The 23,013-nt window shown below is 47.2% G+C and overlaps 1 protein-coding gene across 1 annotated transcript in view; it reads left to right on the top strand.

Annotated features, from left to right (window-relative positions):
- lgr4 (leucine-rich repeat containing G protein-coupled receptor 4) overlaps positions 1-20,186 on the top strand; it is a 70,992-nt gene extending 50,806 nt beyond the window's left edge. The window contains exons 5-18 of the mRNA XM_031586886.2: positions 350-565; positions 3,079-3,150; positions 6,321-6,389; positions 10,260-10,331; positions 10,473-10,544; positions 10,659-10,727; positions 11,082-11,153; positions 11,898-11,963; positions 12,263-12,334; positions 13,670-13,741; positions 14,142-14,267; positions 14,932-15,029; positions 15,418-15,474; positions 16,824-20,186. Coding sequence (XP_031442746.1) covers positions 350-565; positions 3,079-3,150; positions 6,321-6,389; positions 10,260-10,331; positions 10,473-10,544; positions 10,659-10,727; positions 11,082-11,153; positions 11,898-11,963; positions 12,263-12,334; positions 13,670-13,741; positions 14,142-14,267; positions 14,932-15,029; positions 15,418-15,474; positions 16,824-18,397 — 2,707 coding nt within the window. The 3' untranslated portion in view covers positions 18,398-20,186. The remainder of the gene's footprint in view (positions 1-349; positions 566-3,078; positions 3,151-6,320; positions 6,390-10,259; positions 10,332-10,472; positions 10,545-10,658; positions 10,728-11,081; positions 11,154-11,897; positions 11,964-12,262; positions 12,335-13,669; positions 13,742-14,141; positions 14,268-14,931; positions 15,030-15,417; positions 15,475-16,823) is intronic.
- Positions 20,187-23,013: the final 2,827 nt, after the last annotated feature.

The following is a 23,013-nucleotide window of genomic DNA, read 5'->3' as shown; positions in this document are numbered from 1 at the left end:
TGTTGATACAACTTGTGTTTCTCGATGTTCTAAAAGGATGCTATAAAAATGTGATGGTATAAAAGTTATTATCATATCTCCCCTCTCCCTACATCTATCTCCTATTCTCCTTTCGCTCTCTCTATTTTTTTATACAAACGTTGTGTAAACAAAGGTCTGTGGTCAGTTGATAATAATAGCTGTTTACCTGGTGATATGTGGTTATGTGCTTTAATGCTCCTTTACTATGGTGTGGGGGTAGGTGGGGTACATAGTAACCTTTTTAGGAATCCTTGATGGTTCAATAAAGGATTTAAATATCTCTCTCTGTCTCTCTGTCTCTCTCTCTCTCTCTCTCTCTCTCATGCAGGCGTTTGGATGCCAATCACATCACGGTGGTCCCAGAGGACAGTTTCGAGGGTCTGCAGCAGCTGCGTCACCTGTGGCTGGATGACAACAGCCTGACCGAGGTGCCCATTGGTCCGCTGCGTCACCAGGGCAACCTGCAGGCTCTGACACTCGCACTCAACCGCATTGTGCACATCCCAGACCACGCCTTCGCCAACCTCACCAGCTTAGTGGTGCTGTGAGTACACACACACACACACACACACACACACATCCCAGACCACGCCTTCGCCAACCTCACCAGCTTAGTGGTGCTGTGAGTACACACACACACACACACACACACACACACACACCCCTGACCATGCCTTCGCTAACCTCACCTACCTGCTGCTGTTGCTGGTCACATGCCATAGGTTGGCTCGGGGGGGGGGGAGTTTTAGTTTTACAGGCTCTCTCTCTCTCCAATAGCACGTGAGACTCACCCACATCTCACCCATATCTAACCTTTATCTGGCCCTGATTCGTCTACACACACACACACACAAATGTATAGTATGACCATGGTGTGATATACTGTATGGTCACAGTACTTTTCATACACATGAACACTCACCCAAACACACACTCTATCTGTCTCTCTCTCTTTCCATCTCTCACTCTCACATACAAACAGAAAAATATGCCGGGACCACATGTTGATGTAGATGCGCACACACACACACACACACACACACACACACATAGATGGAAACACACACATACACACATACACATGCATACCAGGTGCTGCATACACTGAAGCTAACCTCACTGCTCCTGCTCCTGCTTAGGAGGCCTGTGTATGCGTGACCACCTCTGTTGATGGGAAATGTAGATCGGACATGTCTAGTGTAATGTAGTATAATGTAGATCGGACATTTCTAGTGTAATGCAGTATAATGTAGATCGGACATTTCTAGTGTAATGTAGTATAATGTAGATCGGACATTTCTAGTGCAAAGTACTATAATGTAACATTTGTACTGTAATGTAGTATATTGTAGATCGGACATTTCTAGTGTAATTTTGTATAATGTAGATCGGACATTTCTAGTGTAATTTTGTATAATGTAACATTTCTAGTAATTTATCTCCTACTTGGTCGTCGTCCCCCCCCCCCCCAAGACCAGTGCAGGGTAGAGTGTGTACAGCTGGGATGTGGAGATTCCTTTGAAAGCTTCTTTCAAAGCCACTTCTCTTGAGAGCCATACCACACACAAACACACTGTAACGTGTGCGAGTGCGTGTGTGTCTGTCACTCATGCCGTTATGTATGATGTATGCTGTTGACACATGATGCCCTGTGCTTCTCCAAAATCACATGCGAGCAGTAAATGAGACACACACACACACACACACACACACACACACACACACACACACACACACACACACACACACACACACACACACACACACACACACACACACACACACACACACACACACACACACCTCTCTCTCTCTCTCTCCTCTCTCCCACACACACAGGTCAGACTGCATAAGTCACCAGAGCCCCATCCGGCTTTAGTGTCTTTTTACCAGGGAAGGGGGGGACATCAGTTAAATCAATCAGGATCCAGAACAGTGCCGACCTGAAGCCAGCTCTCTTAAAACGCCCACACACAGGCACACACACACACACACACACACACACACACACACACACACACACACACACACACAGACTCAGAGAGACAGTCACATACAAATACATATATGCGGACATAAAAATATGCAGAGAAATTCTCAAACACGTACATACTATACACACACATGCTCCAAGTCACACAGATCGGCACACAAAACAGGCTCAGGCATACAGTCCTACTGGCTCAGACTCCCCAAGCGCACAAGCAAACCCAGGGAGAGAGGACTCCTCTGCAGACACGCGCTCACATTCCTGAACTCACACACATTTAAAGAGACTTCTCCGAAAGGATCGTCTCTTCAAAGTCACAAGCACCTAGCAAACACAACCTAGAGATTTCTTCCCAATGTATGTCTTTGTGTGCCTGTGTGTGTGCCTGTGTATGTGCGTGTGTGCATGTATTTGTGTGTGTGTATATGATCATGCTGTGTGTGTATATGAGCATACTGTGTCTGTGTGTGGGTGCGTATATGAGCATACTGTGCGTGTGTGTGTATATGAGCATACTGTGTGTGTGTGTGTGTGTGTGTGTGCGCCCGCTTGTGTGTGCGTGTGTGCATGTATGTATGTGTGTGTGTGTGTGTGTGTGTACATAAGCTTACTGTGTGTGTGTGTGTGTGTGTGGATATGAGCGTACTGTGTGGGTGTGTGTGTGTGTGTGTGTGTGTGTGTGCCCTCTGTAGTATATGCATGTTGTGCGAGTGTGTGTGTGTACGAGCGTGTGTGTGTTGGTGATGAGCACTGATGCGTCCTGGCCCCTCCGCCGCCTCTGGATGCTTCCTCAGCCATGTCTGATTTCCCAATCACACGGAGGCCCATGGAAACTGTGTGTGTGTGTGTGAGGAGTGCAGGCCTGTTAATCTGTTAAGTAGGTTAAACAAACGACGCGGGCTCCGTGTGGGGCTGCAGGGGAGGGTGTGTGGACTAACTGACACGGACCCACCTGATCGACGCAGTAAATCCAGGCTCAGAGGGAGCCGCAAACATGCGAGGCCTCATTATTTATCGTGTGTGTGTGTGTGTGTGTGTGTGTGTGTGTGTGTAAATTCATATTGCAGGCATCTGCACAACAACCGCATTCAGGAGATTGGCAAGAACTGCTTCACTGGTCTGGAGAACCTGGAGACGCTGTAAGTGACTCTCATCTGCTCAGTCACACACACACACACACACACACACACACACACACACACACACACACACACACACACACACACACACACACACACACAGAGATACCTGTGTGCTCACGCACACACACACACATATACACACACACACACACACACACACACACACACAAAAAGCTGAATATACATGGTCACATTACGTCTTTTTCTTTTGCTCTGTCCGCTGTAACTCCTGGGTTTGTGACATCACACTCCTTTTCTGTCTCCTGTTCTGAGTCAATCCAGGGTCATTTGGGTTATGAATCAGTGTGTGTGTGTGTGTGTGTTTGTGTTTGTGTGTGTGTGTGTGTGTGTGTGTGTGTGCGCGTGCGTGTGTGTGTGTGTGTTGGGGGGGGGGGCATTTAGGTTAGGAATAATTTTGTGACTATCATTCATCTGAAGTTCAGACTGACTGAAGAAGCAGCCTGAAGAGAAATAAGTCATACTCTGACATATTTACTATCTAAATAGACATGCCTTCATTGGAAGTGAAGCAGTAGCACATTGAACACAGCTATTATCTGCCACAAGAGTTCTTGGCTTGTTTTTATTTCGTTTTATTTAGTTTTCAACGCAAAGTGAGAGCAGGTATCAGAAGTGTCACAGCCAGCTCAGGAACCACAACATAAAAAGGGAGAACAGAGATGAGTTTAAACAATTACTATAAATCATGATACAAATAATCAATCAGAAGAAGTAACTGCAGTCATCAAGAAATACATTCTAGGGGAAAGAAAAGAAAGTGTGTGTGTGTGTGTGTGTCAGTAGTTAGCGAGAGAGAAAGAGGAAGATGGTGGAGAGTGAAAATGCGTCGTTGTAAGATAGTGCCCTTAATGTTAGCTAGTGCCCTGAGAGAGTCCCTCCTGGAGGGAGTAGAACCCCTTAAATACCCATCCACACCCCTCTACAGGTGTGCACAGTGGACCAGTTAATACCCATCCACACCCCTCTACAGGTGTGCACAGTGGACCAGTTAATGCCTTCAGGCCTGTGATGCCCGTGCACTGACAGCGCAAAGCCTGAAGGGGGCACAGGGGTCTGTAACAGAAGTCACCTGAGAAAAGTGTGTTTGCTCAACTTGGCTCTTTTGCAAGTCACTAGTGCCCTCTGTAGGACATCTGTGTAACTACAGTTTCAATTCATTGCCCTGGAAGTGTCGCTGTTGTTGATGAGCCCACTGGCCCACTGGTTGTCTCTCAGTTCAAAACAGCCAGTTTTCCTTTCACTGAATGAGGTACAAGTAGCTGCCAGTTACCATGACTCAGTATTGTTGCAGTTTTGTTGCTCCTGACAACAGTTCTGGGTTCGGTTCTGGAGTGTTCCCTTGTTCAGTTGTGGAACAGCAGTGGAACGCATCTCTCTCTCTCTCTCTCTCTCTCTCTCTCTCTCTCTCTCTCTCTCTCTCTCTCTCTCTGCCTCCACCGCTCCCCATGTATAATTTAACCTTCATTCTGCCGAGCCGGGAGACTGAGCGGACGAGATGAATGATTCCTCACTGATGAGTTCACCAGGCCTGACACACACACACACACACACACACACACACACACACACACACACACACACACACACACACACACACACACACACACACAGAGCCTCAGCCTGTGACGGCCACAGAGAAAGTGACCGCAGTGACCTCCGCCCGCCCACCCCACCCCTGTCCCAGTCTCATATTCATAGATAAGTCCAGACCCCGGCCCAGGGTGCGAGTGGCGGCCGTATCCATAGTTAATGCCATGATTAATGCGGGAGCCGCGACCGCACTGAAGTTTCATACCTCATCGCTCCCGAGTCACCTGCGGAGCCCTCACCACATCTGCAGGACACTCGACTTTGATTAAGCCCTTACATTAACGTCCAATGTACCAGAGCGGTGTTAATAAATTAAAGCACCATTAAAAAATCACCGCTTCGCATTCTTGGGATCAGCTCACAAAGAACAGGTCTGATCCAGATTTCAGCCAGATCTGAACCAGAGGGGGTGTGTGTGTGTGTGTGTGTGTGTGTGTGTGTGTGTGTGTGTGTGTGTGTGTGTGTGTGTGGAGCCGTCTCCCTTATTGAAGCACAAAGTCATATCAACCTGAATACCTGACTACATTTGAAGGACATTTAACTTTTATTTAAACTCTAATATTAAGGAGCAGCAAACTTGATGTGTTGCTATGTGAAGGTGTTATTGGCCGTGGCCTTCTTCCTCACACTGGGTTTGTGCGGATGAGGGTCAGGGAAGACACTGCCATATGGGTCGTGGCTGGTGACACACACACACACACACACACACACACACACACACACACGTTCCTTCTCCCTGCTGGCACCAGCACAGGGCTGTCTGTCGCTGGCGCTGGCCACCACCCGAAGCTCACCCGGTTTGTCTTTATTCTCTGGGACTGTGCGTCTCTGATTTGTTGACCTGATGGGGGACAAAGCTATTAGTTGTGTGTGTGTGTGTGGGTGTGTGGTGGTCAAAGTCAGTGTTAACTGTCCTGATGAGTGCTGTGTAAGTGTAGAGTAAGTAAATAACACTAAATCATTGTCTGGTGTGTGTGTGTTTGTGTGTGTGTGTGTGTCACTATCAGTGGCTTCAGAGCCGCTTTATAGAGAAAGCTTTATTAGGTGGATGTTAAGATTTAGTTTGTAGGGGTATGTCTGGATGCGTGTGTGTGTGTGTGTGCGTGTGTGTGTGTGTGTGTGTGTGTGTGTGTGTGTGCCAGCTGTGTAACTGCCCTGGGAGCAGTGACAGGAAGTGTAGCAGTGGAAAGGGAGTGCTGATAGCATCACTGCCTCTTCCTTATTTACCCTGGCGGCAATTAGAACAGGAAGTGGGTGTGCCAAAGACCAGCATTACCATGGGGACTTTACTGGACAGGGTGGCGGGTGGGGTGGGGTGGGGTACATCTAAACTAAACAAAACATTTCACCACAGCACTGTGGTCTAGGTCCAAGTAAACTTCAGCATTAATATGGACCTAACAAAGTTACTGTGATCCATTTATATCTTGACACTTGATGCTTTTGGTGGCCATGGTGATGCTGGTTGCAATGGTGATGCTGACGACAATGGTAATGCTGGTGACCATGGTGACAGTGGGTGTGCGTTTGAATGGTCTTCTGCTCTTTCTCTCCAGGGACCTGAACTTCAACAATCTCATGACCTTCCCCGAAGCCATCCAGACGCTACCCAAACTGAAAGAGCTGTAAGTATGCAAAGACACACACACACACACACACACACACACACACACACACACACACACACACACACACACACACACACACACTTGAACTCTTTCCTTTTGTTTATTTTTCTCTTCTGTCCTTTTCACTTCTCCATGGGCCTGTTCTGTGTTCTGTTCATCTGAGAGCTTTTAGAGGATGCATATAAAAAGGTGTGTGATCATAGAGATCACACAGACACACACACACACACACACACACACACACACACACATCGAAGTTTTTCTTTCCTCTCATCTGAACACAACCAGCAAATAGCCCAGCTGCAACAAAGAAGCATCCGACAGGTGTGAGCCTAGATGTGTCAGAAGCAGAGCCAGAGGTGTGTGTGTGTGTGTGTGTGTGTGTGTGTGTGTGTGTGTGTGTGTGTGTGTGTGTGTGTGTGAAAGAGATCTATGATGTGAGCATAAGAGGTAGATAGAGAGTTTGTGTGGTGAGGTAAAAAAAAATGAAAGAAACAGACCATTGAAAGATGAGAAAAATAGCTAGATGGCTACGAGTTAAAGAGTGTATTGCTCTCCGTAGCAGTGGCAATTTGTAACATTCTCTCTCTCACACACACACACACACAAACACAAATCTGATCATCACACACACACACTGTTCATCTATCATTTTATGAAGTGCTATGAGATGCATTATTGAAATATATCGCAATACTAGTGAGAATAAATGGATTTGAAGTACAGCTAAGGTCAGGCAAAACTTGCATGTCACGTCCAGTACAGCTGGCCACTTTAAAGTCAATCTATCTCCCTGAATTAACAGAAGGAGAGAATAGATAAGATAGACAAAAGAACGAAAGATGATGAGATGGGGGGAGAGAGATGGGTAGAGAGTTTAAGAAGGGTATTGACACGGTGGATTCATCCGGAGTGAATGATGAGAGAGAGGAGAGGGGGAGGAGGGGGATTATCTTGGTAGAGGATCTTTCTGCCCGAGAGAGGGATGGAAAGAGAGAGGGCGAGTGGAGTGATTGAGAGGGGGATGGAGAGAGAGAGAGAGGGGAGAGTGGAAGGTTATCAGTGCAGTGATCCATCTCTCACCTTCAAACTCCCACAGGAGAGGAGAAAGGCCAGGGCCTGGTACTGCAGTGAGTGAGAGAGAGAGAATGAGAAGGGGTGTGTGTGTGTGTGTGTGTGTGAGAGAGAGAGATAAAAGGAGTGTGTGTTTGTGTGTGAGAGAGAGAGGGAGAGAGAGAGAGAAAGAGGAGTGTGTGTGTGTGTGTGTGAAAGAGAGAGCACGTGAGTGAGAGAGGAGTGTGTGTTAGAGAGAGAGTGAGTGTGTGTGAGAGAGAGAGAGAAGGATGAGGCAAGATGTATAGATGGAATGAGAGATTGAGAGCGAGAGAGCGAGAGTAAGACAGAGGTGGAGAGATGGAAAGAGAGAAACAGAAAGGTGAGGAAATGGAGAGAGTGAGAGAGAGAGAGAGAGAGAGAGAGAGAGAGAGAGAGAGAGAGAGATGAGTGTGGACAGGGACAGGTAAAAAGTGAGAGAAATGGATTGTAAGACCTTTTAAGTTCCCATAAATGTAGACAGGTTATTACCAAGTGAGACATAGAAAGAGCGTGTGTGTGTGTGTGTAAAATAGTTGAACTGGTCTCGTTACTGTACAGCACATTGAGAATGTTTTGCACCTGCAGTATTGCAGTCCCTTTCCCCAGAACTCCTCTGCAGAGCCCCTCCCTCTACCCACCCACCCATCCACCTACACACACACGTACACTCACACACACACACACAAACACACACACAAACACACACGTACACACACACGTACACACACACGTACAGACAGACAGACAGACAGACAGACAGACAGACAGACAGACAGACAGACAGACAGACAGACAGACAGACAGACAGACAGACAGACAGACACCCTTGTGTGCAGCATCTGTCTGCTCTGCTGTGCAGGCTGTAATCTCTACTACACAGAGAGTTGAGTGTGTTATTAGCATTCCATTTCTCTGATTCTATCTGAGCTCCCTCAGGTGTGATGTGATAATTTCATAAACCCCTCTTATCTGACTGTCCTGGATGTCCTGGTCTGTCTGTCTGTGTCCTGTCTCAGTCTGTCACTCCTGCCTGCCCGTGTCCTGTCTCACTCTCCGTCTGTCCTCCTGGCTTTTGTCTTACTGTTTCTCTGTCTCTGTCTGTCTCTGTCTGTCTGTCTGTCTGTCCTGTCTCACTGTCCTGCTTCGCTGTCCGTTGGTCCTGCCTGTGTCCTGTCTCACTGTCTGTCTATCTATCTGGCTTTTGTCCTGTCTCATTGTTTCTCTGTGTTCTGTCTGTCTGTCCCGTCTCACTGTCTGTCTGTCTGTCCTTCTGAGTTTTGTCTTTTCATACTGTGTTTTTTTATGTCCTGTCCTGTCTGTTGCATTTCTTACTGTTTTTCTGTTTGTCCGTGTGTTAGCTTACTATTTGTCTGTCCTGCATGTCTGGGACCTGTTTTACCCTTCATCATAATTTCATTGTCTACACATGGGCTACAGTTTTGAGATTGACCCATTACTCACTGTTAATGAAGTCTACTCCCTAGGCTGCAGGGCCTGTGTAATGCAATGATATTGTGTGAAGGATGTGATGTGTTGCAGTGCTATTGTGTGAAAGATGTGTTGTGTTGCAATGCTATTGTGTGAAGGATGTGTTGTGTTGCAATGCTATTGCGTGAAGGATGTGTTGTGTTGCAGTGCTATTGTGTGAAGGATGTGTTGTGTTGCAGTGCTATTGTGTGAAGGATGTGTTGTGTTGCAGTGCTATTGTGTGAAGGATGTGTTATGTTGCAGTGCTATTGTGTGAAGGATAACCTAATTCTAACAATCATTTTAGCTGCAACCCCAGTTAAAAGCACACCTGCAACAAGTCAGGATTGAACAGAATATTTTAATATCAAATTGTAGGCTATGCGTTATCTCATTAATGTATGGATGAGTATAGATGACGTGTGTAGCCTCTTATAATAGCCTTTTCACGTGTTCACAGCAAGAGAGGAGGGACACCTCCCGCTCCTTTTCCACACGCAAAGGTGTCAGCCATGGCAGCCCACCCAGGAAGACCCACGATTAAAAAATGATTGTTTTTATTGGTGGAAAAAATGGATCTGTGGTTGCCTCTTCTGACGGAGATCCAATGGGGATACATGTACAGTCAATCACACCAATCACCTTTGGGAATCCTATGGGGGGAAACATATGTTCTATGTATGGGTTCAGCCTATGCATATTAAAATGAGACCAAGTGTTTTTATATTGCCTATTACCAGCGGTCACATATAAAGCGTCTTTAAAGTCTTCAGAGATCGTTCGAGTGCTCAAATGGCCAGGGGACACAACACATTCATTCAGCAGTTTAGTGAGCGCCCTGTCTGTGTCTTCTGCGTCAGTGTCTCAGGGGCTCTATGTGAACTCAGAGTCTGTTTGTGTACTGTTTGTGTACTGTTTGTCAGTCCTTATGTCCTGGCCTCTTACTGCTTCCTGTCCACTATCTGTCTCTCTATCTGTTATTCTTCTGTGTGTTTTGTGTGTGTGTCCTGACACGTTCTCCGTCTCCGTCTCCACAGTTTCTCTACTGCCTGCCTGTCTTCTGTCCTGTGTGTTTATTCCCAGTCCTGTCTCTCTCTCTCTCTCTCTCTCTCACACCTGTCTCACAGCGTAGGCCAGTACAAACTGGATGGCTGTATGAGGCATGTGAGTGTGAGCCTTTGGGAGTTAAGTTTATTTTCACCTCCAGAATGAAACACTTTTATTGCATTTCTGTTCTGATCAAGTGTCTGTCTGTGTGTGTGTGTGTGTGTCTGTGTGTGCATGTGTGCGTGTTTGCTTCTCCAGAGGGTTCCACAGCAACAACATTGCAGTCATACCAGAGGGAGCCTTCCATAAGAACCCACTGCTTCGGGCCATGTAAGGACACACACACACACTGTTCTCTTTACTTTATTTAGTTTTCTTTATTTCAGGTGTTCAAGATTCATTTTACACAAAATAATTGATTCATATCTTAGCTTATGTTTTAAATGTGTGTGTGTGTGTGTTTTTTTGCAGCCATCTCTATGACAACCCTCTGTCCTTCGTGGGAGTCACTGCTTTCCAGAACCTGTCTGACCTCAGCTCTCTGTGAGTTTTTGTGCTTATTCCCAAACACACACACACACACACACTTACACACTTCATTACATCATCTACACAGCATTGAACTGTATTAATTTCATTGTGTGTGTGTGTGTTCAGGATGCTGCGTGGAGCAAGTATGATGCAGGAATTCCCCATTCTCACTGGCACAGTCAAGTTGGAGAGTCTGTAAGTTACACACACACATTCACCCCCCCCCCCACACACACACACACACACGCAATATATGCAAGTGTGACACACGTGCACATGCAAGTCATGCAAATATGATCACACACACACACACACACACACACACACACACACACACACACACACACACACACAAGCTTTGAAGATCACACAACTCACAACTTTCTAAAGTTGCAGGTTTGGATCATTGCTGTATAAAACATCAAGGGTGGTTGAGTATTTTGTGTAAATAAGTTTCTGTCTGTCTCCTTGTCTCCTTGTGTGTGTGCGTGTGCTTGTGCGCGTGTGTGTGTGTGTGTGTGTGTGTGTGTTTGTGCGTGTGCCTTCCAGCACTCTGACGGGAACCAAGATCAGCAGCATCCCAAATGACCTCTGTGATGTTCTCAGCCTGCTGCGCACCCTGTAAGTGACAGACACACACACACACACACACACACACACACACACACACACACACACAGAGAGAGAGAGAGAGCGCATATACACACACACACACACTGAGAGAGAGAGAGCATATACACACACACACACACACAGAGAGAGAGAGCGCATATACACACACACACACGCACAGAGAAGGACCATCTGCTACAGAGCAATTAAACCTGACGGTGACCAAGACCTGCTAGTGTGACAGGACCCCCATGTACCAGCACTGATTTACCAGCCATGGTCATCATGTGCTACTGATTAGTGTGTGTGTGTGTGTGTGTGTGTGTGTGTGTGTGTGTGTGTGTGTGTGTGTGTGTGTGTGTGTGTGTGTGTGTGTGTGTGTGTGTGTGTGTGTGTGTGTGTGTGTATGAGAAATATGAAAATGTTACCTCACACAAAGCATGTAGGTGTGAGTTTAATACCTGTAAGTATGATATTAGTGTGTGAGTGTCATGGGGAGAGAGAATGCATACTTTACCCATCTGACTTAACCTCACTAAGAGTATGTATGTAATAATCCATATGATTTGTGCCTACAATTTCTTTGGTGGTCAGAGAGAGTGTGAGAGAGGGTAGGGTGTGTGTTTGTTTGTGTGTGTGTGTGGGAGTGGACCAGAAACCCTCTAAGTGAGTGGGCCGTGTCTCTGTTTGCATATTGATGTGTGTGTGTGTGAACGCTGTATTGACTGTAGCGCGTTTTTTTTTTCTCCACAGGGATCTGTCATACAACCACATACAGGCACTACCATCCCTACAAGGCTGTGTGAAACTCCAGGAGATGTGAGTTCAGTGTGTGTGTGTGTGTGTGTGTGTGTGTGTGTGTGTGAATGTTAATGTTCATTTGTGTGTACCAGTATGTATGCCTGTGTGTGTGTCGTGTGCATTGTTGTGTGTGTGCATTTGTGTGTACCTGTGTGTGTGTGTGTGTGTGTGTTTGTGTGTGTGTGTGTGTGTGTTTGTTTGTTTGAATTTAGGTTTCTGTAAGTGTATCTGATATAATTCAACTACATATTTGATTATTGATTGATGTTAGTGTTTGGATCTGACACTGAAGTATCTTTTGTGTGTGTGTTGAGCAGAAGCCTGCAACACAACCAGCTCCAGCAGATAGACAGGGACACCTTCCATGGACTCAGTGCCCTGCGGATCCTGTAAGTAGCAGTAGCATAGCCTGGGAGAGTGGTCTGTGGGTTAGTCCAACAGTAGCCTCGCCTGGGAGAGTGGTCTGTGGGTTATTCCAACAGTAGCATAGCCTGGAAGAGTGGTCTGTGAGTTAGTCCAACAGTAGCATAGCCTGGAAGAGTGGTCTGTGGGTTAGTCCAACAGTAGCATAGCCTGGAAGAGTGGTCTGTGTGTTAGTCCAACAGTAGCATAGCCTGGGAGAGTGGTCTGTGGGTTAGTCCAACAGTAGCATAGCCTGGGAGAGTGGTCTGTGGGTTATTCCAACAGTAGCATAGCCTGGGAGAGTGGTCTGTGGGTTAGTCCAACAGTAGCATAGCCTGGGAGAGTGGTCTGTGGGTTAGTCCAACAGTACCATAGCCTGGGAGAGTGGTCTGTGGGTTAGTCCAACAGTAGCATAGCCTGGGAGAGTGGTCTGTGGGTTAGTCCAACAGTACCATAGCCTGGGAGAGTGGTCTGTGGGTTAGTCCAACAGTAGTCTCGCTGGGCCTGTCGAGACTTCATTAAGCACAATGTGATGAGGGATCACAGGCAGGAGTGAAGTGGTTGACATGGTGTTTTTGAATGGTACTGATCGGGATTAGCCATGTATTTGCCTTAAAACCTGCCCACAACTGCACTGAACTACCCATCAGCTTCCCTGTGCTTTATTTTAATCTTTACCTCTACCTTAAACTCAGATTAATTTGAAACATGTACACACCCTCCACAGACTAAACAACCCACAGACCTAAATCCTACATGTTTTTGGCAGAGATTTAGCAGTGATGCCAGAGGTTTAGCAGTGATGGTAGTGATGGCAGAGGTTTAGTAGTGATGGCAGAGGTTTAGCAGTGATGGCAGAGGTTTAGCAGTGATGGCAGAGGTTTAGCAGTGATGGCAGAGGTTTAGCAGTGATCGCAGAGGTTTAGTAGTGATGGCAGAGGTTTAGTAGTGATGGCACGGGTTTAGCAGTGATGGCAGAGGTTTAGCAGTGATGGCAGAGGTTTAGCAGTGATGGCACGGGTTTAGCAGTGATGGCAGAGGTTTAGCAGTGATGGCAGAGGTTTAGCAGTGGTTCCCAGCCATAGTAATGTCAATCACTGAAGCATGCTGAATACATTGAGCTGAATGAGCTGTGTATGGACTGAGCAATACGCCATGTGCCTGGGGATACATCAGTTTGAGTTACATAATTAGTTATACTTGAGGTGAGTTGGTAGTGAGTTGGTTTTTATTTGTTGTTGTTGTTGTTGATTTGAGGTTTGTTTGTTTTCATTCATTCATTCATTGATTGATTGATTGATTTATTGTTTGTTTTTCTGCAGAGATCTGAGCCAAAATCAAATCAAGTCCATCCACAGAGACGGTTTTCTATTTCTGAGTGGCCTAACCAATCTGTGAGTAGATCACACACACACACACACACACACACACACACACACACACACACACGTGTGCACAAACACACACAAACTTCTTTTGCTAACATGGTTTTCTTTTCCCTATTTATCTCTCTACCTCTCTTTCCCTCCCTCCCTCTCTCTCTCTCTCTCTCTCTCTCTCTCTCTCGCTCTCTCTTTCCCCCTCCCTCCCTTTCTCTGTCCCTCTCTCTCTATATATCTCTCCCTCCATCCCTCTTGCTCTATTTCCCTCCCTCCATCTCTCTTTCTTTCTTTCTCTCTCTCTCCCTCTCTTTCCCTCCCTCTCTTTTTTTCCCTCCATCCCTCCCCCTTCTCTCTCCCCCCTCTCTCTCTCCCTGTCTCTCTCTCTCTCCCTCCCTTCCTCTCTCTTTCACAGGGATTTGAGCCAGAATGCCCTGAGTGGTGTTCCTACTGCAGGTCTGACTGCTCTAAACCAACTCAAGCTCTCAGGAAACCTGCAGATGAAGCAGCCCCTCTCAGCACAGAGCCTGCCCAAACTCCGGTAACACACACACACACACACACACACACACACACACACACACACACACACACACACACAAACACACCACTGCTCTCTGTTTTGCATTCACACACACCACAGTTCTTTCACACACATACATGTAGAATGCATTCAGTTTCATTATAGGCATGCATGCACGTTTGCTCTGTGTACATGTACAGTTAGTACAACCAAGATGTCACACAACTGATGGAGAGGGGGAGTATGTGTGCGTGTCTGTGAGGGCGCCTGTGTGTGTGTGTCTGTGAACGTGTGTGTGTGTCAGGGAGAGGTGCAGGTGTTGTGCCAGTGTCCTTTAAAGACAGATGAAGTTCATCTACCAGCAGTGCACTACATGGTCCCTCTGGTCCTTTCTCTCCACATCTCTCTCTCTCTCTCTCTCTTTCTGTGTCTCTCTCTCTGTGTGTGTCTCTCTTTCTCTCTCTCTCTCTCTCTCTCTCTCTCTCTCTCTCTCTCCCTCTCTCTCTTTCTCTCTCTCTCTCTCGCTCTGTGTCTGTTTCTCTCCCTCATTTTCCATACACCATTCCCCTATTCCTTTTTTCTATCTCTCTCTCTTTCCGTCTACATTTCCCTCTAACTCCCTCTTTGTTATTCTTCTGGTACCCCCCCCCCTCCTCCTCCTCCTCCCTCTCCTCTGCTGCAGGTCCATCTCTGTCCCCTATGCTTACCAGTGCTGTGCTTTCATTGGTTGCGACACCCTCCTGAGCTCCACACAGGAAGCAGCCAGGAAGAGAGCCTCAGGTAAGACAAAGGCTACCACAGCAGCACACCACCAGTCAGAAAACTACATTTAAGAATGTATTTGTATATTAACAAAAGCATATTTTGTTATTTATGTCAATATATATATTTATGTATTTCACATTATTTATTTATATTATTATTGTTTTTAATTGCCATCTACCACCACCACTCAATGTGGGTTTTGGTTTAAATATCAATTAATTTATATCTGTTACTTGTTTTGACAAAAAGGCTTTTAAATGTGTGTGTGTATGTGTAACCACCTGCTCGTGTGTGTGTGTGCGCACGCATGCATGCATGAGTGTTCAGGTGTTGAAGTGTGTGTGTTTGTGTGTGAGTCGAGAGTGTGAGATTGGCTCTTTAATAATCTCTCCCCATTACACAGGAGGTGAAGAGGACGTGGAGCGGGTCTCCCTGGTGATGCACTGTTCTCCCTCTCCAGGTACAATGCCCTCCCAGTCTGCCTTGTTTATCTACCATTAGCGAGAATTATGGGAATTGTAGTGTATCTAAATGGTTGTTTCCTGCTTAACAGCGCTAAAGCCCTGACAGCAGAAAATCGTTGTGCATTTAGCCTATCTTAATGGCCATCAGCAGTCGTTTCTCTTTCCTCTGCTGTTGTCCTGCTGGGGAGGAGACTTATGGGATATGTAGTTTGAATTGCATGTTTGAGATCACAGCTGTAGACAGCCAGTCAGCAGTAAGAAGTTATCAGATCTGTGTTAGTGGGTAGATACAGAGGTAAACATATGTATATCCCTTGTCGAGTTTGCAGAATTGGTGTATATTTCTCATTTTGTTCTTGCAGCATGTATTAGAATAATTAGAATTAAGTATTTTGTTTAAATGCACAGGTATTTGACTAAATGCACAGGTATTTGACCAGTAAACACACACACACACACTAGGAGCAGTGAGCACACACACACTTGGAGCAGTGAACACACACACACACCTGGTGACCAGCCATTGCTGCGGCACTCGGGGACGTGCCTCATTAGGCTTGCTCTCATCTCCATTGTCCCGATCACTGCTGTAGTGCTGTCCCGTGGTAGTGTGGAGAAGCCGTGTGTGTGTGTGTGTGTGTGTGTCTGTGTCTGTGTGTGTGTGTGTGCGTGCGCGTGCGTGTGTGTGTGTGTGTGGCCAGCCGCCACCACAGCTGGCCTATATATCAGAGACTGATGGCACTTCAGCCATGGATATTGAGGGAGGGGGAAGTGCTGTTCATTCATTCCCTCCGCCCACATTTCTTCCTGCCGCTGCAGGGGATCGAACCGATGACCTTTCGGTCCCAAGCCCAATTCTCTAACCTCTACGAAGCCGTCTTCAATATCAAATCACAGAATTAGAACTCTCTCTTTTCTCTCTCTCTCTCTCTCTCAATGTATAAACGAGTCCTAAGAACTTACTTACTCGAGTCGGAAGAGACAAACATGAGCTAACTCTATAGTAGATAGTACATAGTGTGCTCAACCAATGAATGGCTGAAGCAAGGGTTTATGGATAATGTTACATCTCCCCAATACTTTTTTCTATAGTTCCCATGTGAGGAACTATGCCAGGGGAATAAGGTAATTGAGAGATTATCCTAGAAAAAACACACAGTCTCTCTCTCTCTCTCAATTCAATTCAATTCAATTCAATTCAATTGCCATAAACAGTGTTGCCAAAGCAGAGGGTTAAAATAAACTCATAATGATTTAAAGGGAATAAACACAGTAAATCTCTTTCTCTCTCTCTCTCTCTCTCTCTCTCTCTCTCTCTCTCTCTCTCTCACTCCCTCTCTCTCAGGAGCATTCAAGCCGTGTGATCACCTGCTGGGCAGCTGGATGATCCGCTTGACTGTCTGGTTCATCTGCATCGTGGCTCTCCTCTTCAACAGCCTCGTCCTGGTTGTCACATTCAGTCGCCGTGGCGACAGCAGCATCAGCACCAGCAGCATCAGCATCCCCACCCCCCCGCTGTCATCCACCCGACTCCTGGTGGGCCTCCTGGCGGCCGCCAACCTGCTGACGGGCATCTACGCGTCGGCGCTGGTTGGCATAGACGTGTGGGCATGGGGCAAGTTCGCCCGTGTGGGGGTGTGGTGGGAGGGCAGCGGCGCATGCGCCACCCTGGGCGCGCTGGCCGTCTTCTCGGCCGAGTGGGCAGTGCTCCTGCTGGTGCTGGCTGCCGTGGAGCGGAGCATGGCCGTGCGGGCACTCTTGGGCAAGGAGGCGGGCGTCGGGGTCGGCGGAGGAGGCGGTCACCGTGGCAGCAGCATACGCCGGAGGTTCGGCTGGGCGGCGGTTATTCTGGCGCTGCTGGCCGCCGGCGCGGGGCTTCTGACGCTGTTGCCAGGCAACGGAGGCGACAGCGACGGAGAGGGCGTGTCATCGTCAGCCTCGGTGGCGGCGTCGCCGCTTTGCCTGCCGTTCTCGAGCACGTTGGAGCGGGACGGGCGCTGGCTGGGCGTCACCGTGGCGCTGACCCTGCTCAACGCGCTGGCGTACCTGCTGACGGCGGGCATCTACACGCAGCTGTACTGCGGACTTGGGCGCGCCCAGCTGGTGGACCCCGAGCAGGCGGCCGCCGTGCGCCACGTGGCCTGGCTCATCTTCACCAACTGCATCTTCTTCTGCCCAGTGGCCGCCTTCTCCTTCAGCCCCCTGCTGGCAGCCACCGGTACTGCGGGCGGGCCCGACATCGCCAAGTCCGTGCTGCTCATCTTTTTCCCACTGCCTGCCTGCCTCAACCCCGTCCTCTACGCCTTCTTCAGCCCCGCCTTCAGGGAGGACTGGCTCCGCCTGCGGGGGCGTGGCCGGAGTGCCACCGTGGCAACGGGCGGCTGCTGTGGAGCGGCCAGGGGAGGGGCTAAGTGGGTTTCCACGGCGACGGGCGCCGGGATGGTGGGAGGCGTGGTTTGCCATGGCGGGTTGTCAGGGCTGGAGGATAGAGTGGCAGAGGATGATGATGAGGATGACATGTTGCAAGCTGGCAGAGGGTACGTGTGCGGATACCGCCAGTTAGGGGTGGGGCCGGCGGTGGCGTGCCAGCACTGCTGCCAGGTGGCTCTGCTGGCGAGGAACTCTTCATCATCTGCTTCACCTTCCTCTTCCTCCTCTTCCTCGTCCGCATCAGGCTGCAGACACTTGGTCAAGTCGCACAGCTGTCCCGCCCTCGCGCCTGGCCACGCCCCCTCTGGCCACACCCGCCACCATCACCACAGACCCCACGGGCTGGCCCCACGCCCCGAGGGCTTGTGGGATAGCGGCACGCCGTCTGCACAGTCGGAGTATGCAGACGAAGGCGACTCGCTGGTGTCGGACAGTTCAGAGCAGGTGCAGGCTTGTGGACGGGCGTGCTTCTGTCACAGCAAAGACTAAACACACACACGCACACACACACCGCACATACACACACACACACACACACACACACTACTCTTATAACCAGCCCCGCAGCAAACACTAAACACACACACACACACACTACTCGTGTAACCAGCCTCTCAACAAAGACTGAACACACACACATATACAGCACATATACACAACTTATATAACCAGTCCCGCAGCAAGGACTAATCTCACACATACACACACACACACACACACACACACACATACACACACACACACACTACTCCTACAATCAAATGACTGATCCCATCCACACACACATTTTTATACACACATACACTTACACATACTTTTTTCCCATAAATGCGAATACACCCCTCACTTTCTTTCTCAAAAACCTACCCATCAGCACACACACACTCACACTGACACACTCACTCTCTTTCACACACACCATCAGTCGGCTCAGGAAGCACTTTCTCCAGACACAAGTGTGAAATGTTGAAATATGGCCTGTTTTCATTTTTATTATTATTATTAAAAGGGAATCGGACAGCGATTTGCTGAGCTAGAAATATCTGGCCACACACACACACACACACACATATACACAAACACACATGCGCCTCTCACCATTCTCCTGTCCCCACAGCTTGTGTGTGTGTGTGAGAGACACACACACACACAGCGTACCGTACCGTAGCAGAGGAGAAGTGAGGCCCTCGCCTTAGGCACCTGGTGCCTTTCCCGTCCTCTCCTCCCGGTTCTCCACGTTCTCCCGGTTCTCCACGTTCTCCCCTGCTGTTCTGGTCCCCCACGTTCTCCTCCCATCCTGGTTCACTGACGTTCTCCCCCTTCCGGACCTGGTTCCCCAGTACCCCCCAACCCCCAAACCCCCACCCCCCACCTGGTAGTCAGACTTAAGCTATTTTTTTACTCAACTTCAATTGATATTTTTGTCTGAACTTTTGTCCGTTATCCTAAGACACAAGCAGGGATACATGTGTCTGGAACTCAACAGAATTATTTTTATTTTCATTTTTGTCATTGATTGATTGATTGATTTATTGATTAATGGACTGATCGAGTTATTGGTCAACAGATCGTCTTTTCTGTTGGGGTCATTCCCTGCTTTTGATTATCAGCCAGTCACAGGGAACCTTGTGTGATGTAGCAAATCCCTTCCTCTCCGTGTTAGATGATGTGTGTGTGTTTTACTTTCCTTCATGTTGTTTTAATATTCTAGCTGTATGTTCTGATTTGATGTTCTAACTGTATGTTCCGAATGTAATTTAGCGGAAAAGGAGACCAGCACGACAAGGTCTTACAAAGAGTACTTGGGGGCATTGCCTTGATTTTAAAAGCAGAAAAACAAAGACTTGTTTTTTTCCTGTTGTTGACTACACATTGAGAGAAGAGACGTGCAATGTGTTTCACTGGACACTAAGACCCACCTGGGCCTCATCCATTCCCGTAAGAATGCAGACTGTCGCCAGAGAGAGACTCTCTGTTCAGAGACGGAGGAAAAGAAACCAACGCTGAGCACACTACCTCCTCCTGCTCCTCCTGCTCCTCCTGTTCCTCCTGTTCCTCCTGCTCCTGCTCCTGCTCCTCCTCCTCCTCCTCCTCCTCCTCTCTTTCAGCTTTCCGAAGAGGGGAGGCCACGTTAGCTGTTGACCTCCGCCAAAGTCTGTGTGTTCGCTTGGATACCCTCATATCTGGGTATACACACACACTCACACGCACCCGCACGCACACACACACATATTTATTGTTTGTTTTCATTTAGTTCATTTCAGTAGAAGTGTGTGTGTATGTGTTTGTATGTGTATGTTTGTGTGAGAGAGAATGTGTGTGTGTGTGTGTGTGTGTGTGTGTGTGTGTGTGTGTGTGTGTGTGTGTGTGTGTGTGCGTGTGTTTGAGAGAGACAGAGAGATTCAGTGATTAGGATCGAGCAGGATCTAATTTTGCTGAAGAGAGAAGCCAAGCTCCCATCGGTGTGTGACAGATAAAACGGTGCCAATTACAGTGTGTTAATGAAGCTTTAGTTCTGACAGTAGTGGAGAAGTGAGTGTATAGGCACCAGAGTGACCCCCTGAGCCAAATCACACGCACAGGAAATCACTCCAGTGCACCCTGGGACATCTGCTGGAGGGATCCCAAACTATGTGTTTGACATTGATTTCTATATATGTGTGTGTGTGTGTGTGTGTGTGCATGCACGCACGTAAATGTGTGTGTGTGTGTGCGCGCATGTGTGTGTGCGTGGGTATATCTGTCTGACTGAGTTTGACTGTGTACGTGTGCAAGTCTGTGTGTGTGTGTGTGTGTGCATGTGAGTTTGAGTGTGTACGTGTGTGTCTGTGAGTGAGTGACTGAGTGAGTCTAAGTTCAAGCAACAGGGTGTAGTTGAACGCCAAACTATAAAATGAATCTGCTGGCAAATACTTTCCATCCAACCTGTTCTTAGCATCTGTTACCATGGCAATCCACACATGGTTATAGCAACAAAAAAAAAAAAGCTTGCCAGGTTCCAAGGACAAGTTGTGCAAATTCCAAACAAATCTCTCTAAAAGTCTGTCTGTCTGTCTGTCTGTCTGTCTGCGTGGTAAATTATTTGAATAGAATACATCAAATCAAAACTGGGATGCATTGTGGACCGGTGGAAGCTACCTCTCTAAATGTAGTGGCTGCCAGTAGATTTCAGTGTGAGCATTCAGTCACACACATTATTGTTTCATCACACGTGTTTGTGTGCAAGAGTGTGATCGCTCTGTAAATATGTCTGGTTGTAAATGGTCACAGAATGAGTCTGAGTTTTAGTGTGTATCAAGTTATGGGAGGAATTTGTGTACTGTATACATCATTTTTTTGTAAACCAAAATATATCAGCCAAATTGCGTATTTGTGTGTGTTTTTTTTTTGTGGTTTCTTAAGGATTAAGTTTGCACTGTTGTAAATAACACAAAGTTCAAGCTTTCCAATGGACTGACAGCTTTCTCTGAATGACAAAAGATAGTACTCTGATTTTGTCCTTTACCTGTAGAATACGTTGTTGTTCATCAAAATCCATCTAGTAGAACCAAAATGAGTTTTTCTGTAGGCCCATATACACATATAAATATTTCTCAAAGCTAGAATAGGACAGAAGTGCTGATCTGGCTAGCACTAGACATCTTCTCTTCCAAGTCTTTATCCCCCTCTCCTTCAGATTGGCTTAAGGCAGAGGCCCAAACATTGATCTTGAGCTAATGATTGGCTTAAGGCAGAGTCCCAAACATGGATCTTGAGCTTCTGATTGGCTTAAGGTAGAGGCCCAAACATTGATCTTGAGCTTCTGATTGGCTTAAGGCCGAGGCCCAAACATTGATCTTGAGCTTCTGATTGGCTTAAGGCAGAGGCCCAAACATTGATATTGAGCTTCTGATTGGCTTAAGGCAGAGGCCCAAACATTGACCTCAAGCTTCTGAGGGCCAAACACTGGCTTAGCTTCTAATTGGTTAAACTGGGTGTCCAAATACTGAACCTGAGTTCCTGATTGGCAAAAGGCAGAGGCTCACTCAGAAGGTTTAAAGGGGCACAGTTCAGATATGTTTTTAGTCCAGTTTAGTTCTCAGTCATGCTGTCAAGTCGGCCAATCTCACAAACCATGAATATGTGCTTTTTCCAACACATTTCAGACCAGAAAGTGGTATACAGTAGCTTTGAAAGTAGCTGCCAAAGCTCAGTGTTTTACTTTTTTGATATAGAATGAAAATGCTACAAACGTTTGGTATACATTTACATAGGCAGTCAGATTTTAAGTTGTGATGATCGTATGACATTCCAAGAAGCCAAGGCCAATGCAGATGTCCAGTTCAGTGGACCTCTGCTTAATGGTGGCTCTGATGACCTACATTTCCCTCGGGATTAATAAAGTATCCATCTATCTATCTATCTGAAACATACACACACACACACACAATAAGCCAAGGTCGATGCAGATGGACCACAGCTTTATGGTGGCTCTGAAACACACACACAGACACACACATACACACATATACACACACTAACACACACACATACACACACAAGAAGCCAAGGCCAAAGCAGATGTCCAGTGCAGTGGACCACAGCTTTATGGTGGCTCTGAAACCCACACACACACACACACACACAAGAAGCCAAGGTCAATGCAGATGGACCACAGCTTTATGATGGGTCTGAAATGCCAAGTCATTCTACATAATTCCTCCCCATCAGCTGGCAAACGACGTGGAAACTGGAAGCATCACACAGGAGTATCCATCCAGAGCCAGTGTCTTAAATGAAATGATGGCTAGAGAGATTAGACCCAGGCTCCGTAGTAGATTCTGGATGCAGATAGATGGATGCAGGAGGGAGCAGACTGATGAGTTTTTGGATGGACAGATGACTGAATAGTCAGATGTGAAAGATTTGAGTCTGTGCAAAAAACAAAAATGGTCCAGGCTCTGTAAAGCACCTTGAGACAATTGTATTGTTCTGGCACTATATAAATAAGATGGAATTTAATTGAATACACACACACGCCTGCACGCACGTTCATGTGAGCACGTGCCTATGCACGTGCACATTCACTAGTGTACTTGAGTGAGATACAGTCACAGTACTCAACT

Source organism: Clupea harengus, chromosome 20, assembly GCF_900700415.2.
Source record: "Clupea harengus chromosome 20, Ch_v2.0.2, whole genome shotgun sequence".
NCBI lineage: Eukaryota > Metazoa > Chordata > Actinopteri > Clupeiformes > Clupeidae > Clupea > Clupea harengus.
This window is presented reverse-complemented; position numbering and strand designations above follow the sequence as displayed.